The sequence below is a fragment of the Pogoniulus pusillus genome, chromosome 16 (genome assembly GCF_015220805.1).
Source record: "Pogoniulus pusillus isolate bPogPus1 chromosome 16, bPogPus1.pri, whole genome shotgun sequence".
NCBI classification, from domain to species: Eukaryota; Metazoa; Chordata; class Aves; order Piciformes; family Lybiidae; genus Pogoniulus; species Pogoniulus pusillus.
Genome location: NC_087279.1, coordinates 17,067,470 through 17,090,996, shown reverse-complemented (window position 1 = coordinate 17,090,996; position 23,527 = coordinate 17,067,470). Strand labels below are relative to the sequence as shown.

Sequence of the window (23,527 nt, the reverse complement as noted above, 5' to 3'; positions counted from 1 at the left end):
GTCAATAGATTTGTCAAGTTATCAATGCACTTGCCAGACTGCCTAATTTTCAGACTGCAGGGTCTATTATTATTATAGCTCCAAATACTGATGACATTGCTTCTTCCACAGCATAGAATATTAACTGTCTGCAACAGAGGCAGCGTGACTTTAAGTGTCCCACCTCTCCCAGGTGCAGTCAGCCCAACAGAAACACTGTGGCCACTGTCACAGCTATTACTCCATACATGCCTGTGAAAATTGGAGGCACAATCCAACTGCTTCTGCCCTCACTTACACTCCACAAGGTCCCTTCCAGCCCCTGACATTCTATGATTCTATGATTCTTTGATTCACTGATCTGGCATCTCAGCCCGAGTCATCCTTGTCCTGGGTCACCAAAAGAGACGTCACAAGTTCCCATGTTGGGGCTTGCAGATCTGCCAAGCATTCAGAAATGCAGGAGAGAGGTGGGTGGTGAATCAAACCCAGGCTGTAACCCGCAGGCTCTGAACTCTGCGGCTCAGCTGCGGTACTGCACGCACAGGACACCAGTGCAGAAACCAAGGAAGTGGGAGAGAAAAATCCCTGTGTACCTATCACCTTGATATCCAACAGACCCAGCCAGGCTAAGCCTGTCTGCTGGATACCTCCTATTACCTGGCTCTTGACAGCTCCCCTGCTCAGTGTCTTACTTAAGCCCTCACTTACGCTTTAGAGGATCTGTATTTTTTTCTGCTGAGTAGGCACAGAGACTAAAGTGAAACCACCCTGACTGCATACAGCCCTTATTTTCACAGGGAAATATTGTTTGAGTGTATGCACTGAAATGCATCAAGTGAATCCTAATGAATCCTAATGGAAGCTGGCAAAGAGATCTCTGCCAGGAAACTTGTGCTGCTATTCATTCCCCTAATAGCAAAGCCTTAAGTTTGCTTCCATTCACACTGATGCAGCACCACGACTTTGCCTGACGCTGTCCTGCCAGATGCTCAGACCCCTCATCTTCTGTGAAACCAGTGAGAAAAGAAACCCCCTCAATGCTTCAGAGAGGCAAGGTGTCCCTGCAACCTCTCCTCTCATCTAGCACAACAGCTGCCAGACATTGCAGAACTGAGCCTTTAGTCACCACAGGGAAGAGACCTGGGTTATTATTTGTTTGCAAAACACTGACTAAAATTCCTGAGAACTGCTTGTGCCTTAAGCACCCTAATGGCAGTAACTGCCGAGAAGGCTTTACAAAGTTCTGTCCTATCAATGGTCATAACCATGGAGCAAAATTCCCAAACTGTTATTCCAAACCAGAACGAGCTCATTTCGTTGTTCAGTAAAGCGTGAGTGGCTTTACCGACTGAAAACTAGGTCATGTACACACAGCTCTTTAGCTCCAGCCTTAGGGTCTGAACGCAGGGGCCACACATGAAATGCAACAGCCTGAAAAACTGAAATTAGTACGAGTTTCATCTGAGCAAGGATTGAAGGATTTGACTCTTTCACCTAATCCCTCACTTTCCATTGCAAAACAAGTTTAGGTCTGGCAAACAATACCTGAAGGTAGTATAACAAAAAGATGGTTCAACATATTTTCACTAGCAAGCTGGCATGAAAATGGGAGTCATTTGATTGACTGACAGCACTGCTTTACCATGTTCTTTACCATCAATGACACTGATAAGAGCACAGAGTCTGCTCAGCAAGTTTGCTGATGACACCAAGCTGGGAGGCTTGGCTGATACAGGTGAAGGCTGCATGGCCATCCAGAGAGAGTTGGACAGACTGAGAGCTGGGCACAGAGGAACCAGATGAAGTTCAACAAGGACAAGTGCAGAGTCCTGCACCTGGGAAGGAATAGTAAACTGCACCAGGACAGGTGATATACTGGAGAGCAGCCTGAGAGTACTGGTGGATAACAAGTTATACATGGAGCAGCTATGTGCCCTTGTGGCCAAGAAGGCCAGTGGGATCCTGGGGTGTATTAGGAAGAGTGTGTCCAGCAGATCAAGGGAGCTTCTCCTTCCCCTCTACTCTGATCTGATTAGACCTCATCTTGAATGCTGCATCCAGTTTTGGGCTCCCCAGTTTAAGAGGGACACGGATCTGCTGGAGAGGGTCCAGCGGAGAACTACAAGGATGATGAGGACGACTGGAGGGCATGGCTTATGAGGAGAGGCTGAGGGACCTGGGGCTGCTTAGTCTGGAGAAGAGAAGACTGAGAGGGGATTTAAATGTTTATAAGTATCTGAGGGCTGGTTAGGAGTGGGGAGACAGGCTCTGCTCACTTGCTCCTTGTGATAGGACAAGGCGCAATGGGTGTAAACTGCAGCATAAGTTCTACCTCAACACAAGGGGGAACTTCTTTACTGTAAAGGTCACAGAGCACTGGAACAGGCTCCCCAGAGAGGTTGTGGAGTCTTCTTCTCTGGAGACCTTCAAGGCCTGACTAGATGTGTTCCTCTGTGATCTGAGCCAGATTGTGTGGTCCTGCTCTGGCAGGGCAGTTGGACTCAATGATCTCCTTGGGTCCCTTCCAACCCCTAATATCCTGTGATCTGTACTCCTTTTTTCCCCAACACCCCTGCTCTAGAATTGCAGCTTGCTCTTTCCTACCACAAAATAACACAGTATCAGAGATTACTTTCAGCAAATTTGCTTAAAAGTAATACAGAAACCCTGCAGGCTTTCAGATTTTGCAGGGCTGCAGTGCCCCTGTGCATGACCTCAATGCAAACACAGTTTGAACAAGGTTTGAATATTGGCCACATATCAAATCTATCCTGAGGAGAAATTTCTTCACCTTCAGCTCTTGTGACTGATTGGTGAAACCCTTGGAAGCTTGCACACCTCAGGTAGAAGACATCATGCACAAGCTGCAAAGTTTGCTGGTGGACACTGACCTGTACCTGAATGCATGCTAACTCTGGTCTCTAATGGCAGGCATGGAAGCTTGATGTGTAGGGTGGTTCGTCTGGCTTGGCTGGTGGAACTGTAATTGCTGAGTATCTTGAAATAGCATTCCTTTGGCATTTGCTCAAGAAAGCACCTAATCACACAACAGCATGGTTTCCCCACACTCAGCAGGTGTGTCCCAACATGAGGCTAAGGTGTGAGCCGAACATGAGTAAACATCCTCTTGCTTGTTCTCACCTAACTAGTGCAACTATAATGATGGTTATTAAAGGAAATCAGTCTACTGACTGCTGTTTGCAAAAGCAACAGACAGTTTTCACAGATCTCTGCCCTTCACATAGCCTTCACCAACTCCAACTCTCTCCCCACTGGTGGTTTCTGCCTCCTAGTACTGTGCAGCTGGCAAGCAGATGCAGGTCCTTATCACACCAAGAGGGCAGGACAATATTTGTCTTCATTGCTCAAATCAACTACTGGCTGTGTTTACTTGTCTCCCATTAGGGGAGGTGATGACATACACCACTGACCAGTTCCCATTCCCACATCCCCACTGTGCTGGTCATCCAGGAGTGGCACTGGGTGCTCCTTGTGTTGCAGCTGCAGCTTGCTAAGTAGATGATAGACAGCAGGTGACACACAGAGATGCCACACGTGCAGCTGGTACAAAGCACCTGCAAACACCCTTTCCTCAATCAGGGAGGCTGAAGTGGTAGAGGCTGCAGGAGAACAACTGTAGGGAAAATGAATTGCAGCACCAGACTTATGCCAGTGTGCAAGAGTTCTCTTAAACCTGGGCTCTGTCACCAGATTTATGCCAGTGAGCAAGAGTTCTCTTAAACATGTGATGTCACCAGAAGAAACACCTTGAAACAACACTCAGAAAGCTGGTGGGCTATGAAATCTGGCAGGCCAGAAACACAACTTAGGACTTGCATCCTGTTCAATGTAAGGCCCATATTCTTGCTTTCTTTTCAACAAAATCATGCTGAAACTGAACTAGATGAGGAAGGTTGTGAGCAGGATATGGGGTTTTTAGTATCTTGTGTCCTTTGGGAACAGAGCCACTTCTGTGGGACCCTGTGCATGCTCTTTTATTGATAGAATATAACCTAAAACACTGAGAGTAAACCAAAGAACTGAAGACAAGCTTCCTATGACTACATATATGAAAAATGCAATCCTTTCCACCCCATTTGAAAGCATCTCTCTTCAGAGCTATATTTAATACTTGTTTAACCTCAGGAAAATTTCTTCAATGCATGAAAGTTGGTAAGGCTTACAAAGAACAAGATGAAAGTTAAAAAGGGTTTACAAATGCTGTCTTGAATAAGGACTGATTTAATCACACACAGAAGCGATTTCCTGAATCAGTCCCCTGCAACTTAGTCTAATACTGTGTTATTCTATGTGAGGCAACTGTGCTTTTCATTTGTTATTATGTACTCTGTTACCAGAACCAGATCAGCTCTAACACAGAACATCTGACCTGAGCAGTTTTGAATATTTGACTTTAAATTCCTAAAGTATTTTTTTTTTTAATGGACAGGAAAGCTCTGAGTTAAGTAAGTTGCCAGGAAAAAAAAAAGCCTGGCTTACTAAAATTAAGCACTACATTTTGTTGTGCTGTTTGAGCTCATTTCTTAGTTCCTTTATCCAGCTGGCATCGGCCCGAGCCTTAGAACCACAGTGAACAATCAACCTCTATTTATCAAAAACATTTCACTGGAGACATTCTTTGACAAGCAACTGGACAGCTTCTCACAGACCTCTTTAATGTGTTAAAAATGTAACCTCACATATGTGTGTTTTGCTTCCAAAGTATATTATAATGGAAAATCAGTTAAAGGTTTGCATTATCCTTTTAGCTGGCCCAGTGCAACTGGCTGATCACAAAGATCACATAAGAAGATTGTACATTAAACAGCTTGTAACTTTGCTGAGCTTCAACTGCCATTCCAATTTGCTACCCTTGGTACTTGGTTAAAGATTACCTTAAAGAAATAATTTAATTCCAGCTAATAATTTCCAAGGACACAAAATGAAGAACATTCTTTTTTTGTTCACTGTTGGTGACCTTTTCTCTGGAGGGTTCTTGAGCCTTTTCTCTGGAGGGTTCTTGAGTGTAAGACCTGAGGTTTGGAAGAAGGATCTCTGCTCTTCCAGTCAGCTTTTGCACCTCCTTCTCTTTTTCTAGCCCTGATGTGATTTGTGTTCTCGAGCACTCCTGAAAAAGCCTGGGTCATGAGCACAGATTACAAATAGTTCTGGTGATTTCTCTCATGTAGTGCATGCTCAGAGCCAAGAGGTCATTCTGGTGACTCCAGTTAGACAGGAGTATTTATGGCAGAGGCAGGTGCGTCCCTTCACGCTGCCCTTCTGTCTCTAGGAAACACATAGGGCTATGCCCCTCTGAAGGTGCCAGAAGCAATGACTGTGCTCCCAGTCCCAAGCCATGTTTCAAGGGCATGTTACACCCAAGAGCTTTGCTTGCACTCTTTTTGGTTTGTTTTCAGAAATGCACTTCTAGCCTCTATTCTACTGGCCCACAGCTTTGCCATGTAGGCCCATATCTGGGTAGCCTCCTCTTTTGTCACCTGTCATTGAAACCAAACAATATGATGTGAAACTAGCAATTCTACAGCCATTTCTCCCAACCCAGGAGGAAAAAAGCAAGTCAGACTGACAGTAGCCTGAAGTTCAGTCTCAATGGACCTTTTCTTGATAGCACAGACCATGCAGCATCAGCAGAGATATCTCACATAGCTCCAGATCTGTGTGGATCAGCCTTTCCGGATAGGCTGAAGCAACCAGTAGCTCAGGAATGTAGTTTAACCTGTGAGACAGCTCTGTCAAGGGACCACACACGATGCTCACCCTACAACATTTCCACTGGATTCTGCATGTTGGTGTTTGATGTGCTTTGTTCTAGCCTAGTGGAATCAGTAGCTCCATTCCTGTTCAGTTCCTAAACTGGTAAATGCCTCTTTAGCAAACTCCACTTCTTACTTTCTTTACCCAGTTTTTCAAGCTTGGAAGTTCTCACGCAAGCCTGTCCAAAGGGACTGCCTTTAGTTTAAGCATCATCCTACTGTCTAATATTGTACAGACTTCAGGCTCAGCCTTAAAACCTGTACTTCCATAAGCAATTCCCTGGAAACATGTCTGCAAGCATGGTCTCATCACACATCTCAAAATCACAACTCCTCATCAATATAGCATTAAGAAGACATTTCAGAACTGCCATGATGTGCCGGCAGAGCAGCACGGGTTAAGTTATTCAGCAGCACCAAAAGTGCAGACACCATAAATCAACAGGGCAGGGACAGAACTGGGTTGTACAGATATATTCCAGAACAAAAGGTTCAACAGGATCTGGCTAGAGCCAGGACAAAACAATGTGGAGAAACAGTTTGTGCTGATTTATTGCAGCTCTTCGAAAAGCAAGCCCTCACTGAGAATAACTCATCAGTGGTCTAATATAGGGAAAGGAGATGAAGGAAACTTCAGGTGGGGGTGGGAGGGAAGGTATTATTGTAACCATGCAACTGCATAGCTCTGGATACAAATCTCTGCAAAGTTCCCATCTGAGACCAGCTGCATTTTGTTTCAGGGAAGCTTTGATGTAGTATTTTAGGGGATACAAGGCTGAGATCAGAGGTGAAATGCGTGGTGTGTTGCTTAAAATGCATGGGCCAGATCTTCCCACCCTATTGTTGGATAACACTGAGGATGAAGGATTCTACAGTTACATGGACAGCCTCGGGGAGACACTCCTCCACTTTGATATCAGAGATGGGATTTTCCCTGGCAGAACTGACTGCCAGACCTGTTGCTCTGAATTTGCAAGGCAGACAAGCACTCGAGAGACAGGGGCAGTTCAGGATTTGGAGCTGTGCTTCCCTCTTACTGCTGCCCTTCTGCAGAGCACAGGAATCCTTGAAGGAAGAATTATGGCTTCTTTTTTCAAAGAGGCAAGTTGTAGACATTGCCACACACACAGAGAGGACTGAAGAAGGGCTGACTGCCCCCAGACTTGGCTGGCAGTAAAGCTGGAATGAGACATCCTGGTTCTACGCTTGGCTTTGCTTCATCCCTTCCTCAGTACAAGGGTGACAAGAGAGATAAAATGAAGACTTTATCTCCTAAGGCAAGCTACAAACATGAACAAACAAAGCAGTCAGTGTCTTTCTAAGAAAATGGTGCAAGGCAGTATTGAAGTAGAAAACACCAGCTGCAAAATTCAAGGTGATCTGAAATCACATCCAAAATTTTCAATTAGCTTTAAGGTGTTGAGGAAGAAATCAAGGCAACAAAAGAGCTTCTGGCATATATCCTATGTCCCCTTGGATAAGATATTTCTTGTTCATTGTATTAAAAATTAACTCTCACTTGGAAGCAAAGCCACTGCTGATGGAAGATGGCTTCAGGACCACGACTCTCCACGGAGAGCCAACAAATCAGGGGTAAGAGCAAGACCAGTTTTTTGCAGACCTCCTCCTCCTCTTTCATGGACTTGCACTGAACCTCTAATGATTTCCAAAGGGACAAAAATTACCAGTTAGCCAGTCATGTCGCAGCTTCCTCTTGAAATCTAAATGCAGGCACTGCGTGCTGAGCCAAAGCCTTGGGAAAAGAAAGGCTTGTGTAATTAGACAGACTGTCCTTTCACAGCACCAGAAAGTGGCAATTAAAGGGACAGAAGCTTTCTTCTGCACAGTCACTATCGCTTAAACTCAGCACTACTCACTAGCGCAGGGCTAAACCTGCTCACTGAACAAAGGAGGTGTTCTTATGCAGAATTATGTTCCTGTTTCAAAACCAGTTCCTTCTTACCAAGTTCACCCAGCCTCAGCATACTCAGAACACTGCTACCTGTTCCAGTGACAAGTCATTATTGCTGCTACAAGCTCACAGCCTGACAAACCCAACTCAACCCTAGAAGACTAAGCAGGCTTCCTAGAAAGGAGCTAGGTGTGCTTGTTAAGGGATCAGCTCGAGCCACACGTGAATGCTCCCTCCATGGCACCTTAGCCACATTTTGATCATTTCAGTTCACCTTTCTGCACAGCAGAGAAGATGGAATTGGACAGCAGTATCTCTGTATCGGGGTGACAAGTTCTAGTTTAGGTTTCAGATGGTGGAAATTAGTTAGGAAAGACATCCCTCTGGTTAGGTTCATACAAGTACTTGGTGACTTTTCAGTCCTTAGTAACATCCTTACTTGCTCAGTTACTTTGAAATGTTTGCTTAGAAGTGTTTGTAGTTTGAGACAAATCAAAGTGGTGCAGAGGACACTACAGCTGAACATTAAGCAGTGTTTCTTGAAAGTTGCCTCAGACAGGCCTGCAGATTTTTTCTGACTCTTCCTAAGGTGATTTTCACATAGGAGCAGGACATCACTGGTGGTCTGAATGTGGGCTCACCAGAGGTTCTTCACGCTCAGTCTCCCCACAAAACCAGTGTTTTTTCAACATGGGATTGGCCCATATTAGATTCCAGCCATGGCTATGATCACCTCCTGTCTCAAGCTGTTATGTCAGGGAGTGGATGGTACAGACAACTCATGACAGGCAACACTGAAGAAGTTATCAGAGGAAGTATTTGGCTCATCACCCTAGCAGCTGTGCAGGGAAGAAGCTGAAAAGCACACAACTGGCATAAGGGCTGAGAGCATTTCCGAGCCCTTCCTTGCAACAAAAACTGCACATCCGAAGTACACGCATCAGGCATTTTGGGCTTACATGGGCAAGTCTTCAGTAGATTGGAAGAGAGCTGTGAATAAGCACAAAGCAAGAAAGGGGATGACTCTTTACCTGTTCTATGAACTCAAGATTGTAGGAGATTGTTACTTTTTAATAAAGCACTGACTGTCCAATTCCCAACTGTATGGCAATGGTTTAAAGCAAACCATAAAACTTCAATTCCCTGAAATACTTAGAGCTGATACTGGGGTTTGTAACCAGGCAATTCCACATGTAATATGGAACTCATGATTACTTCCTGCAAAGAGTCAATTACTTGTCCTCACTTTTACCTTTCTGATCCAATTTTGTCTGTGCTCTTCTGTGTTGGCAGAGACCTTAATTGGTTATCTTTAACAAACTCATAAAAAGTTACCAGAGGTAACACGAGTCTCCAAACAGCCAATCTTCTTTTTCTGCCTCATCTTCCAAAAGCCAGGATGGAATTGACCCATAAACTTTGAGACAGAAAATCAAGGATTGATTTCTTAATTGTAAAGCACTTAGGTATATTTGAGAATACTTTGAGATTAAGCACATTAATTTCCAATGAATAATCCTATCTCAACGCATCCCAGAGCTGCATTTCAGCCCTGCCCAGCTATGACAGGAATCTTTGCACTGAGAGGCTTTACACACTCTGTCAAAATCAATACCAGCAGCTACTCCTCTGGGAAATCAGTAATGTCACAAGCAAAGTGCTTGCCAAGGCTTTGAGCATGGTCTAATTAATTCACTATTTCATGTTTGCTGTAGACCTGAGGTAGGAAAGTTGCATGTAAGCAGTAAAATATGAGCCACAGAATCATAGAATCAACCACGTTGGAAGAGACCTCCAGGATCATCCAGTCCAACCTAGCACCCAGCCCTATCCAGTCAACCAGACCATGGCACTAAGTGCCTCATCCAGGCTTTGCTTCAACACCTCCAGGGATGGTGACTCCACCCTCTCCCTGGGCAGCCCATTCCAATGCCAATCACTCTCTCTGGCAACAACTGCCTCCTAACATCCAGCCTAGACCTTCCCTGGCACAACTTGAGATTCTGTCCCCTTGTTGCTGGTTGCCTGGCAGAAGAGACCACCTCCCACCTGGCTACAACCTCCCTTCAGGTAGTTGTACACAGCAATGAGGTCTGCCCTGAGCCTCCTCTCCTGCAGGCTGCACACCCCCAGCTCCCTCAGCCTCTCCTCATAGGGTTTGTGTTCCAGGCCTTTCACCAGCTGCATTGCCCTTCTCTGGACATATTCCAGCATCTCAACATCTCTCTTGAATTGAGGGGCCCAGAAATGGACACAGTACAGGAGGAGTTCTAAGACAGTGATCACTGTGATTTAAAGGCTGAAATGTTTATTCTAGGTTTGTAGCAAAGTAAATTTGACCTGTGGCTGAGGCTGCAGTGGTTTACCTACAGATCACTTAAAAGCTAACAAACGGATAGAGACTTCAGCCTACGTTTGCCAAATCCAGGGCTGTGCTATTTCCTGGCCCCACTGAGCTAATCTAGATGTCCAAAGACTTAAAGCTAAGGCAGATTTGCTTCCTAAAACGTTCTTTCATTTCTAACACCAAGGCAGACTTACCTATTGCAGCAGGAACTACTTGCCATGAGTTTTCAACACTGTCTTGTTGATTTGCTCTCAAAAAGGGTTAGATGCAATAGCTTTAAACTCCAAAAGGTGAAAGGGGACCTGACCAATCAGGGGTGCAACTACTATTAAAAAAGGATGAGTGGTAACAATAAAACAAGACTATTCTGTTATATAAATCCTTGGCTGCTATCAATGTAGGTACAGGCAAAGAAAGCTGAAGGCATGTGGGATGCCTTTTCTGCAGAAAAGCTTAAAATAGAAAAGGAAATCAATACTCATTTACTGTATCTGGCAGTCACTGAACCAAAACATACATGTACACCTACAGCAGAGCAGAAATAACAACATTTATTTAAACCACAAGCTGTTATTCTGCTGCAGGAACGCTGTGTTTTATGTGGAGTGCTCACCAGGAACTGAGAAGCACCACATATTTCTGACCACCTTTAAAAAGCCTCAGCAATAGCAAGAGCAAATACTTTCAATACCACAGTTATTAACCCTGCCACTGCCAGGCTGGCTCCAACCCCTCTGACTCCCATCAAAGACTCAGAGCTGATGTCCAACCTAGCAGCTGGGAAGATGTTTTGCCTTTCCTTCTGAGCTCATCTTCTGCCAACTTACAAGGCACCATTTGTTGGATCACATGTGAGGTGTGCATCTGCCACAGCCTGCAACGGGAACGAGAAGAGCTTCATTTGGTGTACTGCACCAGCACAATGCCAGGGCTGTTCATGGCATCAGAGTCACAGAGCTCCCAGATATGGGCTGAACCACTGCATGTGCCATGTGCAACACGGGGAGGAAGGGAGACCTCAGCTCTGCAGTTGTGAGATAGGGATGGGGCTCAGGAGCACTGAAGCACCCAAGCTTGTGCACCGAGAGCTGGCAGTTTTTGGGGCAGCAGAGGTTTGCAAGCTGCCTGCAGAGCTGTGGGATGACTTGAACAGGAGCATGGCTGAAAATATCCTGGGCTTAGCAAAATGTCAAGAAGTTTTGATGTTACAGTTAGCAGTGCTGAGGGATCTGACCTTCTCTGCCAAAGCAACAGAAGAACATGCACAGCAGGAAGGAAACCTTTGATGGTCAGAACCCTTAAATGATGCTTCAAAAGACAGACACATACAAGTATACAAGAACGAGGTAATGTTTCCACCAACTACACTAAACTAGGAGGGGTTAGATGAGGGAGTAGTGTTTAACACATCAGCAGTCCCCAAACACTGGAAGGAAAATTAAACATAAACAAAGAGAATCCGCTGATTGATTTTTTTTCCCCATCCCTCAGCTCTGAGAAATGTGACCAGTAAATAAACAGCACAAATAATAACAACAGCTGGCTCTGTACAACACTCCTCATTCACAACCCCCCAAAAGCTGCACAGAGTGCAACCAGGCTTGCTGCAGTCACATACACAGCGAGGAATGGGACCTGGAGAGGTCCTCTGATCCATTATCCTGTTCCAAGCAATGCTCAACCCTTCCCCACGCTGTCACATAAACTGAAACGTGAGAGGCAAAAACCCTTGCCCATGGCAACACAGTCTGCCAGATGCAAAGATGGACGCACAGTGCGAGGCAAAACTTGACCCTTACAGCAAACAACAGGAGTTTAATAGCACAGCCAAAACCACACCGTGGGTTCCCTGAGCTCCAACCCTGTGCTATATACCCGGGGCCACAGTGAAGCTGGGAAGAAAGTAAATCGTTAGAAAGCTTCCTGTTGTGGGCAGTTAGTAACTTCAGAGAGATGATCTGCCTGTTTTGAGGACAATCTGGGTTGAGATGCTTGGCTCTCCTTACTAAAATCACTTGTGGAAGGCCAGAGAATGACTGGAGGGTGATCATCTGAACATCCTTTTAATAAAATGAAGTCCTGAATGCTGCTCAGAGTACAGGTTTTAATAATACAAATATTGTAGGCTAACTCTCACCAAAAAAAATGGAGAAATGAGGAAAAAGCTCAACCACTAAGTCAGCTAGATGTCATCTCCACGGCAATTTCATTACTTACTGCTTTTCCCATCACTTCTCCTGTCTTTAGCGCTGCAAATTAAGCCAAGGTGGATTTCTGGCATTTGACAGTTGAATTTGAAACCTGACTGAGATACTTGAAAAGCAATGGTTATTGAAAAATTATACAAATAAGCTCATCTTGCCAGCTGCTGAATGAGCTGACTTGCTGGCACCCACAGCATACCAAACCAACCTCTGGGGCTGAAAAAAAAAACAAAAGCCAAAGGTCTAAGTTTGATTCCCTCACTCTTCCAGTACCAGGCAAGAAAGAAAACACAGAGAACAGGACATCTTTTATCATAGGTCAGGCTGAAAAAGATCAGTAATCTTCCTAGAGCAGCTTGTACGTTTCCTCCCTACCTTACACATACTGGAGCAAATGGTTACTACACTGTTACCACTGAATGTTTGGGTTTAGCCCAGCTGTCAGCATTTTGTTTCATTTCCCCCCATCCTCCTTTCCTTTAACAGATTGCTGCTCAGACAACTTGCTCGTAGCTGAATGGCACCAAACAACTAATGCATCACTTAATAGACGTTTTCAAAACCTCTCTTTGAATATCCAGCACTCCTCAACCACCAAAACTTCAAGGGATGACTTACTTTTGCTGGCAACTTTCATCTAGGGTTCCAGACCAAACTTGTATCACTTGTCTGGATGACTGCACCCAATTTTAAATGAGGAACCAACAGCACAGAGAAATGATGAGTCTCAATCTGTAAATCACTGCTCATTGTGTCAGTGCCTACTGACTGTCTTGATCATGTGTTTTGCCCATTCTCTGCTTCTCACTGACTTCTTTGTTCTGCTTTCTGACACTAAACTGTCTAGGTCTAGCAAGTTGCCTTTGCCATCACTTAGTATGAAAGGATTCAAAGGCTCCCATGATCCAGTGAGCATAGGCCAAGCAAAACTGAAGATAGCTCCTGGCTGGAAAGCATATGTCTGACATGCAGAAGGTGAACCTCTTCCACTCCAGTGAAAGTACTCATCAAGTTCAGTGTTAGTCAATGTCTCGGGACACTGAAAACAGCTACATGGCTGCTACTGCAGTAATAATTAATCTCTTTGGACACAAACATATTGTAACTTAGGAGAAACAAACACATCCCCAAAAAGAGCACACTCCATGTTTCATCCCCTCTCCAGCCTCTTGCTGATGAGGACAGCCCATAGGAATGTGCTTGGAGGAAGGCAAATCTGACCTGAGCACTCTGGCCACCAGCACTTCTTCCACAGGACATTCCTTGCTTGTCCCCGAGGCCACACCTTGGTACCACTGTCTGTAGAGCAAGTCTGGTCAGCTTTGAGACACCTTCCTGATGCCTCAACCCTGTGACTCTCCCAGGGCTGGCTGCCTTAGAAGATGTTTACAGCTGGGACTAATCCAAGGCTGGGATTTGGGATTGTTCTACCAGTATTTCTCTTCCAGTAAACAAAAGTGAAATCTTACTGCTCTGTAAGAGGAAACCCCAGGAGGGCTACAGTTTTAGTGATATTGAAAAGCTTCATTTACCCTGGTGCTGCTAATCCTTCCTATAGGATATTAAACCATACTGATTGAGCGTTAGTACGTCTGCACTGGTACAGTACAGAGCAGAGCACAGTTAAGGATGTATCTGGGATGAGATGAAGTGACATGCCTAAGCAAATCTTAAGGAATCTCATGGGCAAGATGCAATACTATCTCCTTGGAGGCTCAGGAGAATCAGCCATTTGCTATCAAGCATGTGTCACATCTCTTGGATAAGGGACAACAGAAGGTTTAAAACACTGATGGCTTCCATTCAAGTGGAAGTACATTAGGACAATGGCATGCCTGAACCCAGGAAGGCAGCTCAGCCAAATGTGTCTGCAGGGACAGCTCTTAGAACAATACAATTTCCCTAGAAGAACAAAGAGATCAGATGTTAGCCCTGCCTCTGAAAAGCACAAAGCTACAGCATCTTCAGGGGAACTTGCAAAGCCAACTCCTCTGCAACAGGAATCTAGAAAACAATAAGATTCTAGCCAGCACCACTCTACTGGCCAACTCTTACTCTACTGACCATGCTGGACAGCACCATTTCCAAGAGTTCAGCAGCTGCACTGAGAACCAGCACAGATTTTCCTCCCCTTGCTGCTGTTTAAGGAAAATGTTACTGCTTTGAGATTCACAACAAGGAACTTCCGAAGTCACCCTGCTCACACACACCAGTGTTACGAAGTTGCAGGCTTTGTGCTCAGAAGCTGATCCCAACAGGGCACTAAGTGGGACAGATTAATTACAGTTGTTGTTCCCTCTGTTGTTTGCCTATTCTGTGGAATAAAAGGTAGATTTGCTGCTGTTGAACACTCCTGTGGAGAATGAAAAAAAGCAAAAAAGGCAAATAGCACACTGGGGTACACCCAGAAGGAGTGTGGTCAGTAGGTCAGGAGAAGTTCTTCTCTCCCTCTACTCTGCCTTGGTGAGGCTGCATCTGGAATACTGTGTCCAGTTCTGGTTCTGCACCTCTCAGTTCAAAAAGGACCTATGGGAACTGCTTGAAAGAGTCCACAGCAGAACCACAAAGATGATTCAGGGAGTGGAACACCTCGCCCTGAGGAAAGGATGAGGGAGCTGGGTCTCTTCAGCTTAGAGGAGACTGAGTGGTAAACCCATAAATGATTATAAATACACAAAAAACAAACGTCAGGAGGATGGACCAGGCTCTTCTCAGTAATGTCCAATGATAGGGTAAGGGGCAGTGACTGCAAGCTGGATCACAGGAGGTTCCAGGTAAACATAAGGATAACCATCCTGACTGTGAGGGTGACACAGCACTAAACAGGCTGCCCAGAGAAGTTGTGGAGTCTCCTCTGGAGATATTCAAAATACACCAAAATACACTCCTGCGTGACCTGCTCCGAGGGGTTGAACTAGATGATCTTTCAAGGTCTCTTCCAACTCCTAACATGCTGTGATTCTGTGGAAAAGCCTACTGGAAGCACATACAGCAAGAGCCAAAGCTGCCCTCTTGTCTGTTGGAGCCCCTCTTACGTGAACCTGGTTTGCAAACGTGCCCATGTGCTGGAAACGGGTGAGAAATAAAAGGATGCCCTCTCCCTGTGAAGAAGTTCATAGGATCGTAGATCATAGGATGTTAGGGGCTGGAAAGGACCCAAGGAGATCATCGAGTCCAACCCCCCTGACAGAGCAGGACAATCCTATCTAAAACAGATCACACAGGAACACATCCAGACCAGAGAAGCATTCTCCACAACCTCCCTTGGAAGCCTGTTCCAGTGCTCTGTGACCCATACAGTAAAGAAGTTCACCTTATGCTTGCTGGCTGTCACCAGCAGACTGACTGCTTGGATAGGGCCCTCCTGGGTTCTCCTGTCTGCTTTATTCTTCCCTTGGTAGCAGTGTGGAGATAGTTATTGCCACTTGAATTTGTGGGAGAAGAATTCTTTGCAAGAGCCAATCTCTCCATCCTTGAAACAGTTTTTACACAAATACATCCACACATAAATAGCTTTTACTGTCATTCATGCAGCCATAGGTGTGCTGGATGGAAGAGACTGAGGAGGGGAGGCTGAAGGAGCTGGGGGTGTGCATCCTGGAGAAGAGGAAGATCAGGGCAGACCTCATTGCTCTCTACAGCTACCTGAAGGGAGGCTGTAGTCAGATGGGGTTGGTCTGTTCTGCCAGGCAACTCAGGACAAGAGGCCAGTCACATGGAGCAAAGAGAACACAGGCATGGCTGATGAACGAGAGAAAGGCTTTAGAAACCCAGGCACTAGAGTACAGCAGGGGAAGCCTGGCCTGTTGGTTTGGCAGCATTTTTGGTTACTTCGCCTTTGCGCCACGTGCGATGTGCTCGGACACTTGAATTCAGCCTGCGACAAACGGTGCCAGCACAGCTGCCTTTGCACCACACCTGTCTGGCCACTGTGCATCAGTTCAAAGTCATCCTCATTAGTACAAGCAAAGCAGTTCTTCAGGATCCAAATTAGACAAGGAATTAGAAATCCCTGTAAATACTTCTAGAGACTAACACCACACAGTATAATTAAGGACTTGATTTCCTCTGCCTTGACTTCGCTCTGGCTTATTTATTTATTTATTCGTTTTGGAAGGGTCTGAAAGCCAAATTCAGCTTTGTCATCTGCTCATGCTGGGAGCTGTGCTGTTCTTCTGGAAATGCCGTGGAAATGGCTGGTAATGAGGTGCCAAAATCAGCAAGCAATATCCCCAACTTAAGGGCCAGTTCAAATAAAAAGGCCATTTGTATTTCTGCACCACAGGCACTTCTGCAAAGCCCTTGGGGAAGACAGAAATATATTTTCTCCTTATTGGTTTGGCCTTTCACTGCTAACAAGTCAGAATGAATGACAGGCATTTTAAAAGGGTAAAGCAAATTTTTAAAGTAAATAGAAAAGCAGGTGGGTTTTGTTTCTTTAATTTGGGAGTTCTAATTTCATGTCAAGTGTCGAACTGAAAGACCTCTCCTATGAGGACAGACTGAAAGAGATGGGGCTGTTCAGTGTGGAGAAGAGAAGGCTCCCAGGTGACCTTCTTGTGGCCTTCCAGAATCTGAAGGGAGCCTATAAAAAAGCTGGGGAAGGACTTTTCAGGATGTCAGGGAGTGACAGAACTGGGGGAATGAAGTGAAGCTGGAGATGGGGAGATTCAGACTGGACATGAGGAGGAAGTTGTTGAGCATGAGAGTGGTGAGAGCCTGGAATGGGTTGCCCAGGGAGGTGGTTGAGGCCTCGTCCTTGGAGGTGTTTAAGGTCAGGCTGGATGAGGCTGTGGCCAGCCTGCTCTAGGGTAGGGTGTCCCTGCCCATGGCAGGGGAGTTGGAACTAAATGATCCTTGTGGTCCCTTCCAACCCCAACTGATTCTACGATTCTGTAACTCCTACAAATTAAATGTTTACTTAGACAATTGCAACTCTCTTCCCTTGCACCATGGTCTAACATCTAACATTGAGCGAATCTGTTTTAGTGTACCTTAACAACTGACCAGGAGCACATCCGTGGCCCACACATGTCACAGCTTCAGGCAGCCTCTTTAGGCTGACCACTTCAGTTGCTGGCAATCACCTAAGTGCACCTCGACAACAGTATGTGTAGAGACACAGAAGCATCATGCTAGTCAGACAGATAATGATTTCTGTTTGATAGATGAGGAAGCTCAGATACCAGACTGGCTGGAAACACATTTTCAAAAGCATCCTCTAACAACAGGTCTCTCAAGCTTCAAGTGTGTAACCTCGAGTGGATGATCTACACAGGGAGGGAGCTGAGCATCACTTTCTCAATCTGAAGTCAGTGGTGGCTGCAGGCTATTATCACCCTTGAAAAAAATACTCTGGGTCAATAAATCTCACAAGTTTTGTTTGTGGTCAAGCAGAGGGGATGAAAGTGCCCCAAACAAGCTGGCTGTGCTTATTTAGGCAGTGTCAGGAACAGCTGAAGCATCCAGAAAAGACTAAGGGGATACAGAACAGAGGAAAAGAAAGCAGCCTCTGAACTTCTCCAGGCCCTTTAGGGGCCTCAAAGGAAATGTCTTGACTTCTCCTCCCAACTTTCCTTCCCCTTCCTCATCCCACCTCTATTCTTAGCAGCTTTGTCTGAAAGCTGGGAACAGAGCATGGTTTCTTAATGCCTCACCTCCTATTACCTCATATTTTGACTCAGACCGCCCAGGGTGGTGGCAGAGGTTTTAACCTTGCATGGAACCATTGTTTTTGTTTACACAAGGATTGCTTTCCCATTAAGTAGGATTTCCTTGGCTACTGGGACATGCTATAGGCATGAGATCAACCTGTTTTGGTACCAATGATTTACTTCTCCAAACAACATTACATGGTCCTGAAAATCCCTGCCTTTCCCTGACCTCAAGTTTTGCACTCACTAGTGAGCACTCAGTGCCAAAGAGCTACCTGTTTTTATGCTCTGTAAACCCTGCTGTTGGCAGGATACCTGAAAACAACACCAAACCATGATGCTTCTTCCTCCCTGCTGCATTCAACGAGACCACTTAATTACATCTTAAGATGAAACTGGATCAACAAGTTGGGCAGCTTGCAGGGCTGCTGGCTGGGAAGTCCCACCTGCACTGCTGTCAGCAGACAGGGACAGAAGACAAGAGCTCTGCTGTTGAGAGTGATTTCCCATCCAATGAACAAGTGGAAAACTCTGTGCTCTCCTTCCTTAGTCTCATTACTACCTACTCGATCTACCCCATCTAATCATTATGACATCTGAGTGCCTTTGTATGTCAGCTTCCTGTGAAGTAATCACCTAAATCCCCCTTCAAAACAAAGCGGACCCTGCTGAGGAACTCACAATAGGTGCCTTTCACTCCCAGGACAACCTTGGCCTCGGTGGCACTTACAACAAAGCTTCCATATGTGCACCAGCATGGGCTGATCAGGCAAATCAACACCACACAGGATCAGAGCCTGGGTATTTGTGAGGCTGAAGCAAAGCAGCCTCACAAAATTTCCCCATCTTCCTGACAAATCTTTTTTTTTTTAAAGTATTCTACAGCACATTCGTTTGTCACAGCTTTTGTCCACCTTCGGGGGTCTGAGGCAATGAAAGAGAAGCACCAGCTCTGAGTCCACTCTCTGGACTGCCACAGCATTGTTTGCTCTTCAACCCCAGGCTAGGGCTACTTTTTATTTTCCCCTTTGGCAGATATCCCGTTTTTTCCCCTCCCTGAGGGAGGGATCAAGGGTGATAAGTTCTGTTCTAATAGCAGACAAGTCAATGATAACCTTTGGGCATCTGCAGTAAAGAGGTATTTCTATAGCCCTAGCTGGGATTAGATGCATAATGGATCAATGAAGGATCCGACCACTTGACAGTTATAGTGCCATTCATTAGCGCTAAGATTTGAACCTGAATCAACAATTGAGCTGGAAGATTTAAAGAATCGCCTTCAGTAGTTGAAATAGAATGAATTGTAACAGGCCTGTAAAAGTCCCCTGAGGTGTCTCTTTCTCTCCCTATACATACATAGAGAGATCACTTCTGCTGAACATTTAAAATTAGATGAAAGTTGCTGAGCTTCTACATACAGGGCAGAAAAAGCTGAGCTACTTCTGAAAAAAAGAGGAGGGGAGGGGGAAATGTATTTTTGGTTTGCCTATCAAAGCACTTCAAGAGCATTCTCAACTGTGGGATCCAGGCACTAAGTTGTTATGCTGTCACTTACCATCTCTCTCATACATAACAATGCAAAGGGAGCTAATAATAAACAGTACGCCCCCACGCCCCCTGCTTATACACAAACACGCAAACACGCACGCATGCACTTAGGAACCGCTTGTAAACGAGCAGCACTGATCACATCCACCTTTCTTTGTCACAAAACTAGGGCAAGCTCACTCTCAGCCAACTGCTTGGCACAGAGAGCCCTAAAAAGCCCCAAAATATTAACTCCCCAGAGGACTCAGACACCAAGTTTTGACTCCCAGCTCTTCATCATCCTTTTCTTTCCTGGATCAAAGATCTATCTACTCACATCTACATTGCTGAGAAATTAAACACACAAAGAAAGGGATTCCATAACTGGGTGAAGAACTTTGTGGACAGTTAATGATTAAGTAGCATAATAACACAAGACAATCTGGTTTCACAGAAGAAACTTGTTTTGATAGGACTTTTTGGTTTTTTGGTAGAGGAAATCTTCAGGTTGGTGCAAAAACTGTACAGCATCAGTGCCAACCCCCCCTTGTTTCTGAAAGGCAGTGAGTAGAAGTAAATAATTTACATGTTTTGTGGACCAGGAGATTTTAAACCACAGCCCACACCTAACAGCCCAACTAGTGCAATGGAGCTATAGTGGGGTGGCTGCACTGCCCTCACCTCTGTGGACAGTATATTTTGGGTTTGCCATTGCCCCTTAGCTTGGAAGGAACAAAACACAAAGTCAACTAACTGGGACTTGTATTCATCTCTCAGCTCAGCTGCAGGCTGATTTGGACACAGGATGATGTCTAACCTGTTGGGTGGTCAAGGAAAAAGTTTAACTCCCTACTACAACTTGAACAACTTTTTTCCTGTGCCTGTGTTTTAACCATATAAAATCAACATAGTTTTTCCAGTTGTCTTGCAGAAAAAGAAAACAATAAAGCAATGTCCTGATGTGCATGAAGTAGCTAAATATATAATTAGTGGTTGCATAAATACATGCCAAGATACTGGGAGGAAGAAAGATCATTAACTATGGGAGGAACAGAGACAGCTTTCTACAGCAGATCACAATCAGCACACGATCAGCAGAGAAAGCTACTGCAGTAAAGGCATTGCTTGAATTATGACAAAAGCATTAGAGAAATGTCTCTATCTGGTTCCTTGTCTGTGCTTATTACTGAGGTCAGTTTTGAAATCATAGAAGAGTTCCCTAGATCATGCACTAACTATAAATAATTAAACGCCCCCCCCCCAAGAGTTAAAAAGCAGTGCAGTCAAGCCATACTCTGCCCATTGCCTTGAGATTTCAGCAACTACTGTTGAAACTGAAATCAGAAGCTGACAACTAGAAAGAGCAGACATCCCTAAACATGTATCCTGTCCCTCCCTGACTGCCTGTGCTGCCAGCAGTTTGAAGACAGTTGTTTGTTGTCGATAGGCATCAGCCACCTGCATGTGCCACTCGGCAGCAACACTGGACTGTCAAGCAAGCCAGCTGTGCATGAAATGACAGTAACTCCGTATTTTACATCTGCAAAGCTCGCTTGAGTGAGTAAAAGCTAGGAGAATACAGACTTTACAGCAGGGGCTCTCTCAGATGAGAGAAATCTTAGTGGCTCTGTAAAGCTCCGTGCACACAACCCTGTAATGTCAGTCAGGCTATAAATAACAATCACGCAAACAGAGTCTTATTTACTGACAGCAGAAAAGTAATTTGCTTGAACGTGCTCACCTGGGAGTTGCTGCTGGTTTCCAATACCTGCAGAAGAGATGCTGCCCATCAGCATTGATGATATGGGGCAGGTCCTTGTATGGGATGTTTTGAGGACTCCGCTTTGGCGAACTTTCCTCTGGCATTCTGGAAGAATGACCTGCAAGGTATTGGAAGAAACAAGACATACCTTAAAACAGGTGAAAGCAAGATACAGGCTGCTCGGCTTGGTAGCGACGGACATTCATTAAAGTCAGTCAGTAAGGCAAGCAACGCTAATGGAAGTCTCCTTCCAAAGCCCCAGCCAAAACCAAAAGATCAAAAATATTTCCTGCTTGAGAACAGAAACATAGAATTTTATGTTCAGAAAAGGCTCACATTTTGGGGAAGGGCATTGGGGGGGGGGGGGGGGGGGGGGGAAGAAGGGAAGATCAATCTAACACCTGTACTTCATTATAGCTTTCTCGCCTTTACTTCTCCCATCTGTGTTTATTTTGCATCATTTTGTGAAACGGCTCTTAAAGAGAATATTTTAGCTGCAATCAAGTGCAGACTGTGCAGCAACTGCTACAGATATGAAAACACAGCTGCAGAAAAGATTTATCTCCGCCTTAACATCTCCGAAGAACAGTGGAGGATAACGCAGCAGCGGTATGTAGCACCGTATCATCAAGCTCCTCTCTGACATCTCCGGCAGAAAGGTGGCGGCGGCAGCGAGGAACGAAACATTTCCAGGAGAATTTGCCACAAACCTGTTTTCATCCTGTGCCAGGGTTTGCATTCTAGTGAGGAGCCGGAATCGCAAGTCACACGGCAGCAGGCAAGGCTTTTCGCATCGCGCTGCAGAGCGGCGTTCACGCCCCGCCAGCCGCGCAGCCCCCACAGTCCCCGGTGGGTGCCCAGCGGGTCCCTCCCGAGCGGCTCCGGAGCGGCGGGCGGGCTGCGCGGGGCTGGCCGCAGCTCCTCTTCCCGGCGCGCTCGCCCTTTGAGAAAGTCGCTTGGGTAATTCACCACTTCTTGTTCATTTCACCACTTTTTTTTTTTCCCCTTTCCCCTTCTCAAACAAATTGCGTGTGTGGGCTGAAGTGGCGGCGGTGGGAGGGGAGGTTGGGAAGGGTGGGGGAGAGGGAGGGCTGACGAGTGGGAAAGCTGCAGTCCACTTTACAGAAGCTGCTGCACACACATCAAAGGCACCTTGAACACATGCAGCTGGAGCAGCTCAGAAAGTTCCTGCCGCTGCAGGTTGTTTGCAACTTTCCTTCCTTCCTACCACTTACTGTTCGGAGCCCACGCCGAGGGGGGGGAGGCGAGGGAGGGGGAGACCTTTTTCTCAAGGCGATCCCCGCTGCGAAGCCATCTCGCGTGTAAGCGCCACTGCCCCGGCCCCTCGCTGCCAGGCGAGAAGCGGGAGGAAGGGGAGGAGAAGAGATCCAAGCACCGACGCTATCCCGGGTCGCCAGCTCCGCACACGCATCCTCCCGCGGCGGCGAGGTGGGCAGCCGCCCCGCTTTCCCCCGCCGAGCCCAGGCCAGGCGGCCCTGCACGGTGCACACCGGCTGCTCCCGGCGGCAGCTGCGGCAGGCTGGCGGGTGGGCGGGCGGGGACGCGCCCGGGACGCAGCCGCTGCTGCCCCCCCCGGCTGGGCTGGGCGCCGACCGAGCGAGGAGCGGTGTCCGCCCGGAGGGGGGAGCGGCAGGCAGGGAGGAGAGCCCGGGGGCGCCGCGGAGCCACCTGAGCCACGGGGTAGGGGGAGAAGCCTCCTTCCCATCCCCATGGTGGTGCGGGGCTACCCGGTCTCCGGTGGGTCCTCACCGGCAGAGCCTCCGGCTACCTCCCCGCGGGCTTCGCACGGCAGCGAGAGCCGGGAGCGGCGCTGGGGCCACAACCCGGGCAGGCACACAGAGCCCGGACACCGCACTCCTGCCGTGGGAGCGGCCGCACTGTGGCCACCAGCGTGCTGGAGTGGTGCGAGTGACAGCCCTGGTGGCTTCTCTGCCCCATATTCAGAGAGGGGAGCGCTGCTTTCCCGGTCCAAACCGCGCTTCGTGGCCCCGAATCCAAACTAAAGCGTTTGTTTTTGCACGTTTGGCTCTTCAGACTTGAGAGCCATGCCAGAAAGATTGAGTCCTTCAGAGAAGCACCCGAGCCCCTCTGCCCCCTTCGTTCAGGGCAGTGGCAATTTATGAGCACAGTACGTGATTGATACACACATGATCTATAGTGCACCCAGTTGCCATAGAGTATAAGCAGCACACACATCGCACCTTTGTAACTTGACATCCCTTTGATGCTTTTTGATACTTGGTTATCAACATTGCCACAGCCAGGCTCCCCAAAATGGCCAAGTGGCAATAGCTCCCCAGCCTGATCCCGACACTGATTATTGCCACTTAATGCTGGTAAATGC

At 46.5% G+C, this 23,527-nt stretch overlaps 1 protein-coding gene across 4 annotated transcripts in view; it reads right to left on the bottom strand.

The window, feature by feature from the left end:
* Positions 1 to 22,704, bottom strand: part of MGLL (monoglyceride lipase) — a 67,607-nt gene extending 44,903 nt beyond the window's left edge. The window contains exons 1-2 of one of the 4 annotated variants that reach the window (XM_064156805.1): positions 22,398 to 22,704; positions 21,142 to 21,280 (exon numbers count right to left, since the gene is read on the bottom strand). In XM_064156805.1, the coding sequence (XP_064012875.1) occupies positions 21,142 to 21,266 (125 nt within the window). In that variant the 5' untranslated portion in view covers positions 21,267 to 21,280; positions 22,398 to 22,704. Of the gene's footprint in view, positions 1 to 21,141; positions 21,281 to 21,569; positions 21,764 to 21,872; positions 22,336 to 22,397 lie in introns of those variants that run through there. The other 3 variants (XM_064156807.1, XM_064156804.1, XM_064156806.1) reach the window with 3 other exon arrangements.
* Between the last annotated feature and the right edge of the window lie 823 nt (positions 22,705 to 23,527).